The 16,835-nt window shown below is 35.0% G+C and overlaps 1 protein-coding gene and 1 long non-coding RNA gene across 2 annotated transcripts; both read left to right on the top strand.

Moving 5' to 3' along the window:
- Positions 1–126: 126 nt before the first annotated feature.
- LOC147393572 (uncharacterized) lies at positions 127–4,486 on the top strand. The gene is made up of 2 exons (XR_015182308.1): positions 127–383; positions 3,526–4,486. It is a non-coding gene; the product is annotated as an uncharacterized LOC147393572 (long non-coding RNA).
- Positions 4,487–12,458: 7,972 nt separating this feature from the next.
- Positions 12,459–15,514, top strand: LOC147393571 (gibberellin 20 oxidase 1-like). The gene is made up of 3 exons (XM_086456201.1): positions 12,459–12,970; positions 13,756–14,077; positions 15,164–15,514. The coding sequence occupies exons 1-3, from the start codon at positions 12,471–12,473 to the stop codon at positions 15,428–15,430; spliced, it is 1,089 nt and encodes a 362-aa protein (XP_086312327.1). The 5' UTR covers positions 12,459–12,470; the 3' UTR covers positions 15,431–15,514.
- The last annotated feature ends 1,321 nt before the right edge of the window (positions 15,515–16,835 follow it).

The raw sequence follows: 16,835 nt of genomic DNA, 5'->3' as shown, positions 1-16,835 counted from the left end.
TCAAATATTGGATTGAAATATTTTACACCATTGGATAAAAAGAAAGAATATGAAATTAGGGTTTTACAATTATCTCACTTATTCAAGTGTTCTCGAGAGTGTTAGGTTCCATTTCTTATTCTTGAAATCCATTACTTTGAAACACTACAATTAACATATTTGAATCCGATTTCAATTTTGGGTTAGATTTTGGTTAATCAAGTTAAAAATCTCATATTTCGTGGATTGGGTGGAGTTTTAAATTCTCATATGAGCTCTCTTAACAAATTTGATCTCAAGGCTTAAGTTTATGTGGAAAAAATTAAGAAAAAAAAAGTTTGTGTTTTATTTTCAGGGGTGGGAGGCGGCGGAGATAGAACTGATATTAATATTTACAGGAGAAGGTATTTTACTAATTTCACTTTCTTCATTGTTTCGTATTTTCTCTCGATTTTTATTTTTTTTTTCACTGTTTTCCGTGAGGAAAATCTAAGCACTAGATAAAATAATGTCTTTAGGATGAGATTGAGATGAACACAATAATTTTAGGTTGACAAATATGAAATTAAGTTGAAAATGATGAAATTAAGCTTTAAAACTACAATATTTACATTTAAATTGATGAGAAATTGCGTTGAAAACAATTGGGGTTCTTTCTGTTATTGTGTTTAGGAAGATTAGATTGAACATAGTTGAGTTGTTCTACGCTAAGGATATTTTCGTAATTCAACACATAAGGGTATTTTGGACATTTTACTATCTTTGTTAATTGACAATCGTTTTTATTAATGATTTGACCGAGTCAAGAAAAGTCAAGGGGGGTAGACCTGATCTTGCATTTCACTGGGGGTAGCACTAACATCACCTATTTTACAAGGGATTTTACTAAATTACCCATTCTAATATTTGACAAAAGTAAATAAATATTTTAAAAACGTGTATGAGTGCATGACCGGTCGACCTCTTCTAAATTGAGAGTCCTAGGATTTGTCAAAGAGAAGGATGAAAGAAAATCAAGGTCTTAAAACTGGTTGACAAGGATGGCTGGGGTGAGTCCTCTTGATTTCGAAGCTTTCGAGTGAGGAAGTCAATGTAAATCACTCATCACATCGACTCATCGAAGATTTAAGGTGATTCACCCAATATTTTGAAAAGAGTAAAGCTAGCCTAACTAACTTAGTAAGGAAAAAGAGACCTTACTAAGGCTCATCCACCGTCAAAAGCAAAACCTTAAGATCTATAACAAATCATGAGGATTTATTTCTCCTACGGATGAGCCTTAACTAGTAGGACTTTTTTTTTTCCTTATTAAGTTTGGTAGGAAAGTGTTTTTGTTTAGAAAATCTTTGTTGAGATTTTTGAGAGAGTAGATGTTGTAATGCTACTGTAAAATGTCTTTAACAATTCTATTTTTTGAGATAAGAAAGTGCAAAAGTGTCATATTTGACACATACCTCTTAAATGCTTCGTATCCAAAAATGTCATTGGTATGTTTTGGATGATAATTTAGTTATAAAAAAAAAAAAAAAATCAAAAAACTTTTTTTTATTTGTTTGGATGGCAATTTGGTCAGTTTTTTTTATTTTATTTTAAAGACACCATTTATAACTTAAAAGTCACTTTAGCAAATTATGAGATATGCTAAAATTATTGTTAAATATAGTATCAATTTTAGCATATATTATATTTGAGAGACCATTTGAGACATGCATTGGAACACACTCACGAGAGGGTATGTCAAAATTTGAATTTGCCATCCCAATTTGAGAGGCTATTGGAGATGCTCTCTAAGTGTGGGAGAGAATCCATGTCTAGGGAGTGTTTAAAGAGGTTGTTCGTTTGGGTTTCTTTCGTGGCTTTTACCGCTTTTAAGTGCGAGAAGCTACTTGAGTTCCGTTCGTTTGGGCTTTCACGGCTTAATTAAATTTAAAAAAGGCCCGAACCAACGACAATTTGAAGCAGTGTTTTAGGCTCTTCATTTGGGTGCTTTGCTCGAACCAAATCACTGTAAATTGGCTCCACTTCAATAGACCGAAAAACCCTCCATCTTTAAAACGAAATTCCAGCAACTTAAAAAGATTTTGAAAAAAGAAAAACTAAAGAGTTATATGTTCTTCACTTGGGTCCAAGGCATCCATGGTTTTAAAACTTGGTCTCGCGTCTCGTCTCGACCATGCCAAATATCAAGTCATCTCGGACGAGTTTTTCGATACGTTTGAGATGTCTCGTTATAAAAAAAAAATGAAAGATGAACGCGAGGTTCTATATCTCTTCCGAAAATTTGACTTGTCCGTCCATCTCGTCCATGCTTGATATTGAGATGACTCGGGTGATACGTCTCGGTTTCGAACGAGTTTTAAACTATGAAGGGATCACGACCATGGTTTTAAAACTCAGTTTCCCGTCTCGTCTTGTCCATGCTAGATACCGAGTCGTCTCGGACGAGGTTTCCAATACATTTGAGACGTCTCGTTCAAAAAAATGAAAAATGAACGTGGGGTTCTATATCTCGTCCAAAAATTTGCCTTGTTCGTCCATCTTGTCTATGCCTGATACCGAGACAACTCGGGTGATACGTCTCGGTCTTGGACGAGTTTTGAAACCATAATCACGACTTCCATTATCGTCTTCACAGAGCTTTGGGCTACGGCATTGCGACTTCTCTTCATCAAACATAGGTAAGATTTGCTTCTCTCTTAAGTGAATTTTTGTTAAATCGAAGAAAAAAAATAGATTGATCATGTACATCTCAACGTTGTTAGATCATGATCTAGAGCTTGATCAACCAAACCTTGACGTTTCAAATTTTATTTTTTTAGATACCCTTTTCGCTGTCAGCCATGGCACCCAGATAAAAAAAAACACTGTTTTTCAGTCAAAATATCGGTATAAAATTAAATCCAGATGAATAAAACAAGCTTTTTTTTACGGATCCATCATCAACCTTTATAAAATTAAATCCAAAATATCGAAACATATTGATCATCAACCATTATCTCTGATTTCTGATAAGATATATGTAGAAGAATGTTGTATTCTTAGTTCTTAATATCTGATTTGTCGTGTTTTTTTAGTTGATTTTCTATCAGATCTGCTATTTTTACCGTAGAACCCGTCTAAATTGAAATATGGGTTGTTGATTTACTATAAGATCTATCAATTGTTTTTTAAATTTCTAGTATGATGGAAATCGTGCAAATTGAAATATGGGTTGATTTTAGGTTTATGTAATTTTAGAATTGTTCTTCTCGATAATTTGAGATGATCATGGTTTAGGTATATTCATTTGTTGATTTTAGATGTATGTATTAGGAATTTTAGGTGAATTGAGATGATCATGGTTTATGAATATTCTTGTGTTGATTATAGGTGTATGTATTAGGAATTTTAGGTGAATTGTGATGAACATGATTTAAGACTATTTTTGAGTGAACGAATTTGTTTGTTATTATGAAATTATTTACTAGTATTGTTTGTGAGTTGAATGTTTTCTAGTATTTGTGCAAGATAAATGTGTTTGTTACCTTATGAAATTGTTCTTACCAGATGGTGAGTAAACCGCACAAAGAATCCAAGCCAAAAAATGTACGTTGTAGCAAAATGGGCACCCCATCTACACAAGATATGGGTTGATACTGCAGTGAAATTAGTTAAGAAGGTAAAAAGGCCTGGTACTACACTAAATATATCTGGGTATTCATTTATAAAATAGTAATTCCATGCAAAGACTGGTCTTTGTTACAATAAAAATCAATATAAGAATCATTGAGATAAAATTAAAGGTGTTTGGGTTCGATGGATTAAACTAAAAGTAGATAGTGGTGTAGATTACGATGCTCTGACCAATAAGATGTTGGTGGACAATTGAGTAGTGGAACACTTAGATAGAGGTAATTTGTTTGGATTTAGATTACCAAATTGGATTACACTCTTACTATTGACTTATACTTTTTTTTTTGTTCTTTTTGAAACTTTGTTGAACAACAAAAATGACGCACATTGGTGTAGCTCGGGATTGGAACATGTTGCAGAGTAAGATGTATTATATGGTTGGACCTATGCTATTGGAGAGTTTATGGCTAGTTCAACTACTCTTGGTACGTGTTCGTTTATTGGACTATCCAGAGCATTGGATGATGATGATACTGATCGTGAGCTTGTTCCTGAGAAGCAACCACCAAAATCACAAGTAGTAGGCTCCCAGCCACCAGAGTTTATTTATCCCGATGTCCACGATGGCGATGTCTCAGTATTTACGACGTTATCACGTAGGAGATATGGAAGTACCACAAACTTCCAACCATATCCTGACGAACAAAAATTACGAATGCAGTTGGGTTGGGGTTGCTGACACCAAAATTTCTTTTCAAAATACTCCGACAATATATTTAAACCTTTTAATTAGTAAGTTATTATTATTGTTATTATTGTAACCCATTTCCAATTATTTGTCAAGGCCTTGAAAATACAATGCATCTAGGGGTGCCAATGGGGCGGTTTTGATTCAGTTCCTATGAAAATTAGAATCATAACCACTATATTTTTTTGGTTCCGGTTCTTGTTGGTTTCGGTTTTAAAATAAGTGGAACCGGAACTGTCAAAAATCACGGGTACCCGTCGGTTTTGATTCTCAAGAATCGAATGGAAATAAACATTTTAAAATCATTATAAAAAAAATTTCCTTCTAAAACTTAACAATTTATTTGCAAAGTATCAAATTAATAATAATTTATTCCACTAAATAGATGATTTAATGAATTTTATTTTCAATAAAATTCATCACTTTAGCAAGCAATAAATTTAGGAAGAAATTATCCATTTTAAGCTCCAATATTTAGTTTATATGAAATTTGAAGAATTTTATATGATATATGTTAATTTTAAAACATAGAAAAATCTTCAATCATGTATAATGTCAAAATAAACTGGTTCCGGGTACCCATCAGATAGAACCCAATAGTCCTGGTTCCTATCAGTTCGGTACCTTATTAGACCCGACTTTAATCAGTTCCAATAAAAAGGGAATCAGAATCGGGGTTTTTGATTTCGGTTCCAATTTGGTTCCGGGTAAATGGGTACCCATTGACACACTGTAATAAATTGATAGAAGAGAAAAGTAAAAATATTATTGATAGTAATCCAGTCGTTATATACACAATTACAAAGCATCAATCGGCTATTTACAATAAAGAAAAGATTAGAAAGAAACATATAGAAGATTCCTAAATTACAATAGTTTCCTAGTTGTTGTGGGCTTCCTATCTAGTGTGGATTCTTAAAGAAGAAAGATCTTTGGAGATATCACGTGAAGGTATCACTTCTAAAACTCCCTCTCAAGTTGGCGTGTGAATGTTAGGAACACCCAACTTGAAAATTAAAGTGCGAAACTGAGATGCACCAAGCGATTTTGTAAAAACATCGGCCAACTGCTGTTTTCAAGGCAAAAAAGCAGTACGAATGAGACCAGCTTGAAGTTTTTCACGAACAAGATGCCAATCAAGCTCAATGTGTTTGGTATGTTCATGGAAAATGGGATTAACGGAAATATGAAGGGCTGCCTTATTGTCGCAGTAAAGTATAACGGGCTGATTGTGGCGAACACCAAGATCTTTGAGTAGATACAATGACCAAGTAATCTCACAACAAGTACGAGCCATGACACGATATTTTGCTTCAGCCAAAGAGCGTGAAACCGTGGTTTGTTTCTTGGACTTCTAAGAAATCGGGGAAGCACTGAGAAGAATACAATAGCCAATAATAGAACGGCGTGAATCAACACAACTATCCCAATCAGCGTCAGAAAATGCATGTACTTATAAAGCACTTAAAGAAGAAAAAAAGAATTCTTTTTCCTGGAGTTCGCTTGAGATAATGAAGAATGCGACTAGCAGCATCGAGATGAGGCTGGCGAAGCTTATCAAGAAATTGGCTGAGCACAACAACAGAATAAATCAGATCTGAACGAGTGATGGTGAGATAATTAAACGTCCAACTAAGCATCGATAACACGATGGGTCAGAAAGTAGTTCACCATCAAATTTATTCAACTTTAAATGTGGTTCCATAGGAAATGGAGAAGGCCAGGATCCAAGAAGACTGGATTCATCAAGAATCTCAAGAGCATATTTGTGTTGACATAGAAAAATTCCCTTCTTTGAGCACACCACTTCAATACCAAGAAAATATTTGAGAAGACCAAGGTCTTTGATGTTGAATTTGCAATGAAGAAATTCCTTTATGGCATTAATCTCACCAAGATCATTCCCAGCTACAATGATGTCATCGACGTAGACAAGGACAATGGTAAATGAGCGGGTTGTGGCTTTGGTAAACAAAGTATAGTCAACCTTGGACTGAGAATAACTAGCAGCAAATAAAGCTGAAGAAAGCTTTGCAAACCATTGGCGAGAAGTGTGCTTGAGGCTGTATAAAGATTTACAGAGTCCACAAACAAGATTTTTCTCCCCCTGTTGAGAGAAACATGGTGGAAGTTGCATGTACACTTCTTCATCTAAATCACTATGGAAGAATGCATTATTGACATCAAGTTGATGTAAATGCCAATTCTGAATTGCAGCAACGGCTAGGAGACATTGAAAGGTGACAAGTTTGGCTACTGGAGCAAAGGTCTCCTTATAGTCAAGCCCTTATTTCTGGTTATAGCCTGTAGCGACTAGCTGGACTTTATAAAGTTAAATGCTTCCATTAGATTTATATTTAACTTTGTAAACCATTTACATCCAATCGCCTCTTTGTTAGCAGGAAGGGTGGTAAGGGTCCCGAGGATGATTAGCTTCTAAAGCTTTAATCTCCTCAGTCATGGCATGTCTCGATTAGGATCAAGAACGACATGTTTGAAAGATTTTGGCTCAAAACTAGGGGAAATAGAAACTAGAAAAGCACAATGTGAGGCAGACAAATTATCATAGGACAATTAATTACATAAAGGGTGAGAAGTGCTTACAGAAGACACATGAGGAGAAGATGATCAGTGTGAACAACTATCTTGCAATGATTATTTGTAAGATAAGATGGCAGGTGAGATGGTTGTAAATAACGATTTGACATGGAACATTCTGGTTGGGTCGAGGGTGAAGATGAAGGTGAAGGTGATGGTGAGTGAGGCATCCAAAACCGTGAGAGGAGTGACATCCACGTGATCATCGAAAGATGGTTGATCAGAAATGGGGTTGGGTATATCAACACATTCTGAAGGACTTGTAGCCTTGGTGAAACGAAATATGTCCTCATATAATTGCACATCCCTTGAAACAAAAAGTTGTTTGGTATCTAAATCATAGAGTTTATAACCCTTTTGAGTATAAGGATAACTAAGAAAAACATGACTTGCCCTTGCATCAAATTTAGATTTGGAAGCACTGGTATTGGTCGCATAAGACAAGCAACCAAATATCCTTAAATGGGAAAATGAAGATGGGGATTGGAACAACATTTCATAAGGTGTTTTCCTTGAAAGGAAAGGTGTAGGAGTGCGATATATGAGGTAGGTAGCAGTTAAAACACACTCCACCCAAAATTGAATGGGTAGGCAAGCTTGAAAACGCAATGCACGAGCAACATTAAGTAAATGCCAATGATGTTACATGAGTTAAGAATGAAATGGAACTGACCATATGGTATGTAGCCCCCATGTCAATGATCCATCAAATAGAATCATGGGAGGATTTTGCATTGAATACAATACCTGAGAGGGTCAAACTTGATGAAGAATTACCTTCAAGATGTGGCATAGGCTGAGAATGGTTAAACAATGCAAGAAGCTATTGACATTGTTGACCAGTGGAAGAGGCTTGATTGGAAATGACAGGTTTTGATTGATCTGATCTATCTTTGTGAAGTTGATGTCCTGGTGGATATCCATGTAACTTATCACATTTTCCTTGATATGTCCAACCCATCTACAGTGCTTGCATGTAGGTTGCACCTTATAATTTTAGGCTTTCTTAGATTGATTGTCTTGACTTGAGTTCATTCTCCCTTTCACTAGAAGGGTTGCAACATCGGATAATGGTGGTGGAGCTACAATGGATCATTGTCTTTCTTCTTGTAAGACAAGAGAGAAAGCCTTCTTAACAACAAGAATGGGATCCATAAGAAGGATTTGGCCTCGAATAGAAGTATAACTATCATTGAGACCCATAAGAAATTGGATGGTTCGGTCTCGTTGTTGATATGCTTCTAAAGTCTTCATAGCTCCATAAGAGCACATGGGGAGAGGGTTGTAGAGATTCAACTCATCCCACAATGCCTTTAGTTCTGTGAAGTAGCTTGATACTGGATCTTGACTTTGAGTAATAGAAATAATGGCTTTTTGAATTTGGTAGATATGTGGTTTGACATGAGATTTTTGAGTTTGAAGATCTCTATTACTTGGGTTTGGAGTTGCTACCATTCTTTTTTAAAAAATTGTGTGAATGGATACTCAGAAAATAGTTTGAAAAAATTGTCTTGTTTGTAGTGACTCTCGTACGGATAAGGCTATTGGTCCACCTAAGATCTAGGTAAGAGGTCCATGTTAGGGAATGGGAAAGGTGTTAAGCACCCTATTCCCTTCACCATTGGTGGTAATTTTGGATTTGATCGATTTTTGGAAAATGAATAAAAAGTCGAAAAACCAATTTTGTGCCTTTAAGTGAAAGGGGCTTCGATTTTGGCTCAAACCAATGAGAGCCTCCTTATTGAGGAGGGGGCTCTATTATGATTCATGCCTTTGGCCACATTTTGAAAATTGTGGACTTATCGGTCAATGAACCATTTTCATAAGAAAAGTACCCAAAGTCTTAGTCTCAAAACATTTTTTTTTTGTGATAGGTGCTAAGGTGTATGGATTTTTTAGAAATATTATTTTGAAAAATGTCTTCAACCCCTATTCTTTCGACCGAACTAAAGTCCAATCTACCAGAGATATGGGAGGGTACATATTACATCTTAGGGTTGATCTAGAAATGAAAATAAAAATAAAAGAAAGGGGAAAGATATGGATGGGAGAAAAGGAGGATGTTATTCTTTTTTTTTAGTCGTCCTGACCCTACCTTGTTTTTCTTTAAATTTCCTTCTTAGTTTTCTAGAAGTATGTCTTATCTTTTTCTTGAGTGGCTTGAGTTGTAAATCTTGAGGGTTGAGGTGATGAGTTGAGAGTTGAGAGTTGACTGATGAGGGAGTTGAGGGTACTTTAAAATTGAGGGTTTAGTGATGAAAGAATTGAGTAATGAATGTAGAAGCTTGATAGAAGGTTTCAAGTCTTGGGGGAAAATTGTGTTGAAAATGGAGGAGTTTTATAGGACTTTGAAGGTGACTTTTTATGGGTAGAATGAGGTGCGATGGTGGAAAGGTGTAGAATGGTACGAGGTTTATGAATAAGGTGTGTGAAATTTATGGTTGGAAGAAGAGTATTTATGAAAAAAAATGTAGATGGGTAGATTTTGATCCAAATGGATTAGATCTCTCAACCCATTTGGGTTGGGTGTTAGGTAGGGTTAAGGGGAATGAGTTTTAGTTAGAAGAATAGTGATGTAAGAGGTTGACTGTTGATATTTTTGGGAGAGTAGAGAGGATGGTAACATGTGTCCCAAAGGTATAGGGTGTGTATTAGGTGAATTGATTAGGGAGAATGGGTATGGTTGTGGGGGTGGCTTGTGATGAGGGATTTAGAAAGAATGATGTGGGTAGTTTATAACATAGGTGTGGGTTGAGAAGCGAGTATGTTATCATTTTAGAGAAAGGTGATGGGGTAGGTAGACGGATTATTGAGCTAGGTTGTGGTGGTGACATGTGTCCAATTTTGATGATCTTTGATTTCTATGGTGATTGATGGTGATCATTGAGCTTGGGTTGAGATTTGGGTTTAGGATAGAGTAGTGATTTTGGATTCGGTAGAGAGGTGAGGTGGTCTAGGTCCAATGGGGCTTAAAGGGTTGGGTTGAATTTGATTAGGGTAAGATTGTGTTTGGTTGAGAAGAAAAGTGGTGAGGGGTGTAGGTTTATTGTGGAAGGTAGTCCATTTTTAGCCCATAGGCCAAGCAAAGAGACCATAGGTTATTATTTGAAATAAAATAAACTTTTTTTTAGCACTTTTTGAGTTTTGCCCGTTAAAATTGGGGTATCTACACATGGTCGGTTGACTTGAAAAAAAAATGGTATTTCAAATCAACCCAAAGTTCTATTGCGGTTTCAGCATAAATAGTACCGCCAGCGAGCTCCTTGGATAGGGCATTCATGATCCAAGATGATACCATATCATCGTACCATCTCCATTGATCATAAGTTGGATCAGCGTGTGAAGATTTAGGTATGGTCCCATCTACGAAATCGACTTTATTCTTACCACTCAAGGCTTTAATCATTGCTTGACTCCAAGTCGTGTAGTTTTCACCAATCAATGGTGAAGACACCAAACCAGTACCAGGATTATCATATGGGTGCAAGTAAAAATGGTTTACGGTTTCATCGTTCTTATTCGAAGAAGATGCCATATCAGAGAAGATCAGAGGAAGGTTTGAATTTCAGAAAAAGAACAAAATGAAAAACTTAACCTTGGAGATGAACTGATGTCTAGCAAGATTTTTGATAGCAAAGAATGATTGCTTGATGAGGAAAATTAGTGGTTTGCACAGAAAAGTGTTGGAGCAGATTGTAGCTCTAATACCATAATAAATTGATAGAAGAGAAAAGTAAAAATATTATTGATAGTAATCCATTCTTTATATACACAATCCTTGTTAGCAATTCGGAATATGGAAAAAATTCGAGTTCTATTCGATTTTGGATTGCAAAAATCCGATCTAAAATTCGATAAATGAAAAATATATGACATATGCTTCATACGTGTATTATCCGTTATATTTAAGAAATTCAATAATATGATAGTGATGGTGATGATGATGAAATTAGTAATGGTAAAGGTGATGATATGTTGGTGATGATAATAATGATGGTGGTGATAATGAAGGCATTGAGGTTCTTGTTTCATTGATTTATAAAAGAAGACCAAAATCAAGGGACAAATCATCAATTTAGAAAATTAAGGTGTAATCTCAAATAAATGTAGAGGGCCATGTCATTAGTGTTTTAAAGATAAAAGGCACATTTGTCACGTAAAAATGACGATTCCTCTAAAATTTTGAAGCATGGCCGCTTCATGCTTCAAAGTCGACTTATGTTACACGTCACAACTTACGAGTTTACACTTTGCAAAATACAAGAAGTTACGGTAGCATTTTTTTTCACCGAGTTTTATAAAAATTTATAAAAAAATGCATTTTATTCTTTTCAAACTTAAAATCCGTGAATTATTCAAAATAGTTCAATAATCCGGAGAATGATACTTTCATTGAAAACAACGAAAATTTCATGAATTTTTCAAGAATTAAACGGGAGATTGCTAACAAGGTACACAATTAAAAAGTATCAATCGAGTATATATTTACAATAAAGAAAATATTAGAAAGAAACATATAGAAGATTCCTAAATTACAATAGTTTCCTAGTTAGTTGTATCCTATTCAGGGAAGATTCTTAAAGAAGAAAGATATATCTTTCAAGATATCACGTGAAGATATCACTTCTAATACACTGCATCACACTAAATGATATAAATCATGACACTTTTCTTTCCTCATCTGTACGTTATTTTCACAGCTCCATTTTTAAATGGATACCCACGTTAGTTAATATTAAAAATTATCCATTCAATATATATTATAAGAATAATGATTTTCTGACTCCACCACGTGGCATACTCAAAATACTGTCTAGATGTGACATGTGCTAGAACCATAGATCTTTCTTTCTTGGGATACATAATTACACATATTTATGGGGATGTGCAAATGTGTATCCTGAGGCATAAAAGTTACTGTTCTAACACATGCCACGTGGGAGAGTCGATCATATTATCACGACTCATATTATAATGTAGGGTTTAATGCAAATTCAAAATCTTCCATATCAATATTTTTTAATACATTGCATTTGCACATCCCACACCTACCCTACCATTATTCCTTACAAACTTAGTAAGATATTAGATTGCAACTCTATCCAATATATCGGTAGCTCCTAGGACTTCTCTATCCTTAGAGCCCCGCCAACAACTCACAGCTGAATGTTTAAGGCAAGTATTTTATTTTTAAGTCATGATGAATGCACGTGGTCTTGTACGTGGCTGATGTGGTAAGGGCACAGAATGGTAGATTGTTTTCATCGGGATGCACGGGAGAAAGATGTGCGGTTCTACACTTTGCCACGTCAGCCACGTATTCAGATGGTGTGCATTCATCGTTATTCTTCTTAGGTGGTTGTTGCAGTTGAAAAAAAAAATTCCAAATAAATCTGAATTTCTCCCATTCGGGCGCACGCTTAGTCATAGTATCCAAATTCATTGAATCCAAGTTGAAAATCAGTTATAAATATGAGTGTAAATGAAATCCATGGAGACTGCACATAGAGAGAGAAAGAAAGAGAGTATCAAAATGGCTGTTGGTGATTACCAATCATTAGTTTTTGATCCATCTGTGCTTCAACACCAATCAAACATACCCAACCAGTTCATTTGGCCTGATCATGAGAAGCCTTCCTTTGATTTACCCGAGCTCTCGGTACCCGTCATCGACATAGGAAAGTTCCTCTCAGGAGATCCTGAAGCTTCCATGGAAGCTTCTAGACTTGTCAAGGAAGCTTGTGAGAAGCATGGAGTGTTTCTTATTGTTAACCATGGTGTCGATCCTCTTCTCATCAGTGAAGCTTATCGCTTTGCGTACGACTTCTATGAGAAGCCACTTTTGGAGAAGCTGAAAGCTGAGAGGAAGCCTGGTGAGAAGTATGGGTATACAAGTAGTTATGTTGGTAGGTACACCTCTAAGTTACCATGGAAAGAGACCCTCACATTTCCATACTCTGGGGAGGAAGAACAATCCAACCTTGTCCAAGAATTCTTCCTTAATAAGATGGATGAAAATCTGCAAAAATATTGGTAAGAAACATTTTTTAATATATATATATATGTGGTCAGGTGCCTTGTACTCATATATCTACAACGTGTTTTGTCCTATGTGACTAAAAGTTTCGGATTGAGCTGATATATAAAGAGTAGGGTTGTCACATGGATTGGATCAGATCTGATGTTTCAACCCAGTTAGATTGACATTTTCAGTGTGATTATATAATCTAATGAACGGGAATGCTAACCAACATCCCCCCTCCCCCTCCCCCCACCTTCATTTTTCAAAAACATCTTGAGTTTATACTGGTATTTGTAGCACTTTTGTAAATGTCAAAAATCTCAATAATCCTTTTTTATAAAATTTTCTATTCTCAATCAATGATTTAGTTTCTCCGTTAAGCAAACGATTGAGATAAGAGGAAAAACACGAACTTTGTATAGATTAATGTTGGCCTTCTATGGAAGTACATATTTTTCTTGTGATAGTTGAGAGCCTCGGTTGAGGCTATTGTTTTCATTTTTTTTAAAATGTATTTATAATATTTATTAGATAACTACTTATTATAATAGTATTTTTTTTTAAAATTCTTTTTTAATGCCCAAATATTAAAATATCTTTATTTTTGTATAGTAAATAACAATATTGACTATAAATAAAAGATATTTTTGAAAAATCAAAATTGTGAAAAAAAGCTAAGTTCCTAGTAAAGCCCTGGATGCTTGTATTTCTCTTTCATAATTGATCATTTATAAATAGAAGTTGGTGTGAAAATATAACCTCTCTTTTTCTAAACCAAGATGTTTGTTGTGTTTAGTAAGGTATATCAAGAGTATTGCGAGGTGATGAGCAATCTATCATTGGGAATCATGGAGCTCTTGGGGATGAGCTTGGGAGTAGGGCGGGCATATTTCAAGGACTTCTTTCAAGGACACAACTCCATGATGAGGATTAACCAATACCCTCCATGCCAAAAGCCTGATCTCGTTTTAGGAACTGGTCCTCACTACGACCCCACCTCATTAACCATCCTTCAGGGCGATCATGAAGAGGGCCTACAAGTCTTCGTGAACAACAAATGGCATTCCATCACTCCTAATTCTCAAGCATTTGTTGTCAACATTGGCGAAACTTTCGTGGTAAATTTTTTATTAGGGTAATTCTAAGGGATCCATCCCTCTAGGTTTTGGTGAAAATAAACTAATGACATATCCCTTGACCTCACTCTTGTTTGAGAGACTTACAAAGATTACCTAAATGCTCGTGTCTTCAAATATTCACCAAAGGTTGGAGGTGTATGCCAAACATGATTTTAATACTCGGTATTTCATCTCACATAACAACAATTTATCTCATCTAGTATGAGATAAATTGTTTAAGTTGCTTACTAAATATTAATTAATATATTTATTTTCAAATAATTATAACTATGATAAAATACAATGGTGGGTCCTAGTCATATAATGATTTTGGGAGGTATAAAGATTGAGACGAAAGAGTAGGATCCACATAACCCCACTTTATTGACTTTTCATTTCTCCCCTCCTCAACTTTATCGTCTTTCCTCTCCTCTCCCTTTTTCAATAGAGTCATGCATGAGTCAACTCAAGCTAGAACCTCATAACGCACTTCTTGTCTTGAAAGTGGATATGAGCCATAAATACTTTTTCACTTCTATCTTGATGAAAGGCATCTATGGTTCCCATACACTTTCACGTTAAGAAGCATAATTTGAGTTTCCAGCCTGAGGTCACTTCATCATTATTCTTCTGAATAATACCCCTTTATCCTTACTATCTTTTAATCTTTCATCCCCTTAACCCCAAAGAGGATGCCGTCTGCATGGGCAAACTCTAGTTATTATTATTATTATAGAATAAGATAGATTGATATAATTAGTCAAAAGATCGTATTTTTATTTAGATAATAAAATTTTAATTACAAAAATACTATTTATTTTTATACCGAAAAAAAAAAACACTTGTTTTGTTGACTCGATCAATATTTTCAAAACATGGGATGAGTCAATGTGAAGGACTATTCACCTGGCAAATTCATTCAAGAACGATACCGAGGTGACTCACCTTGGTCTCATTTCATATTTGAAAGTGCAGTGTGAAATTGACTTGACCAAATTTTAAGTCAGCTATTTGAGTTTTAAAACATGGTTTTAAATTAATTTATGGGAGTAAGGAATTAATTTGCTGTTGTGATGGTGATTTCAGGCTCTATCAAATGGTAAATACAAGAGTTGCTACCACAGAGCAGTGGTTAACAGCGAAACGCCGAGGACATCTCTAGCTTTCTTCCTCAATCCACAGAAAGATAAGTTGGTGATCCCTCCACCCGAGTTGGTGGATCGCCAGAGGCAGTACCCGGACTTCACTTGGTCTTCTCTCTTTGAATTTACTATGAAACACTATAGAGCTGACACCAACACCCTTGACGCCTTCTCCAAATGGGTTCAATATAAGACAACCCAAGAAGAATAAAAAGAACAAATTACTTGTAATGGGTCTGGTAAGTAGCTTTAAGATTTCAGTTATTCAGAATAAAGGACTATTGTCGTTGAAGACATATTGAAGGAATAAAAATTTGTGTTAATTTGAATTCTTTTTTAGTTTTCTTGGTTGTCCTACTCAGTAAAAAAAATCATCGTGGTCAACTAGTTCTACATTTGATATGAATAATGCATTCATGAAAATATATTAATTAACTCTAACAGATGATAAGCTAAGAGAACATCGATTGAGATGATATGAATGGGAACCTAAATAATTGATTACCCTAATAATTATCCAAAATTGATTATCAGTTTTGGATCTACTATCATGGTCCCGATGATTATTCAGTTTGATTCTAGGTATCTATCTAATTAGATTTGTTTTACTTGTAAAATTTATTTTAAAGTATTTAAAAATATTTTTCCCAAACGCCCCCATAATATAGTTAAGCTTAACTCATTATTAAGGTCATTTTGGTCTATTTCGTACAACTCCTCACTTTCAACTACTTATCAGCGTCTTTGAAATATGATGCATCACTATGTTACAACTTAAGATATTTCTCTCTTCTCGTTAGGATAAGCATCCATAGATTATTTCATACTTCCACGTCGAATTGAATATCTATAATCCATTGAGTCCAACATGTCAAATGATATTAAAACTAATAAAATTACATACATATCATTCTTGCAATCACATTAGTTAATTTATTGAAATTACAAAATATTTTTTTGGGTCAGAATCCTTTGACCTATGAAGAATTATTCATGGAATAAACACATGATCCCAACCGTTTAGATACAATATTCAATAACATGGTTGGAGCTAGGATTTTTTCTCTCGTGGGAGCGACTAAGTTTGGAAATTATTTTTTGTGGGAGCAATAAATGCTGGATTTTTTTTATGAGGAAATAACGGTAGTTATTATTATTATTATTTATTTGTTGCAATTACTCATAATACTCATACACAGTTGAAAATTATTGTCGGGGCAAGTACCCTCATTGTAAATCCGCCCATGTCCAATAGTTGAGATTTATCCTCAAAAGAAGTATCCCCAATATATGTATTATCAAAATTCATATAAATCTCAATTGTTGGATATTGTATCTAAATGACTAGGATACTCAACAGATTCCAACCCTTTTTCTAATCTTCAATATTATGATAAGATAAATGATCTAATGCAAATACAAAATTGTTGGAATTAATATTTTTAAACAAGTCGTGTTGGAGTGACCTCAAGATGGACCTCAATTCACAGTTTGCTGACGTTGAGATGTGTATGGAATGGAATTATAGATGCATTTCATCAAGTGAAAAGCATTTAGAGTTGTGTTGGATTGACTTTAAAATTACATTGTTTCACACACTGTTGGCGTGGAGGTGC

This window comes from Akebia trifoliata, chromosome 10 (genome assembly GCF_017979445.1).
Source record: "Akebia trifoliata isolate Shusen 1 chromosome 10, ASM1797944v1, whole genome shotgun sequence".
In the NCBI taxonomy this organism is placed as follows: Eukaryota; Viridiplantae; Streptophyta; class Magnoliopsida; order Ranunculales; family Lardizabalaceae; genus Akebia; species Akebia trifoliata.
Note: the sequence above shows the minus strand (reverse complement) of the source record. Positions and strands in the feature narration are given on the sequence as shown.

Excerpts from the sequence above, each read along its gene's own strand:
- LOC147393571 (XM_086456201.1), top strand. The coding sequence starts at position 12,471 with ATGGCTGTTGGTGATTACCAATCATTAGTTTTTGATCCATCTGTGCTT. Across the intron at positions 12,971-13,755 it reads GAAAATCTGCAAAAATATTG|TAAGGTATATCAAGAGTATT; the intron begins GTAAGAAACATT and ends TGTTGTGTTTAG. Across the intron at positions 14,078-15,163 it reads ACATTGGCGAAACTTTCGTG|GCTCTATCAAATGGTAAATA; the intron begins GTAAATTTTTTA and ends TGGTGATTTCAG.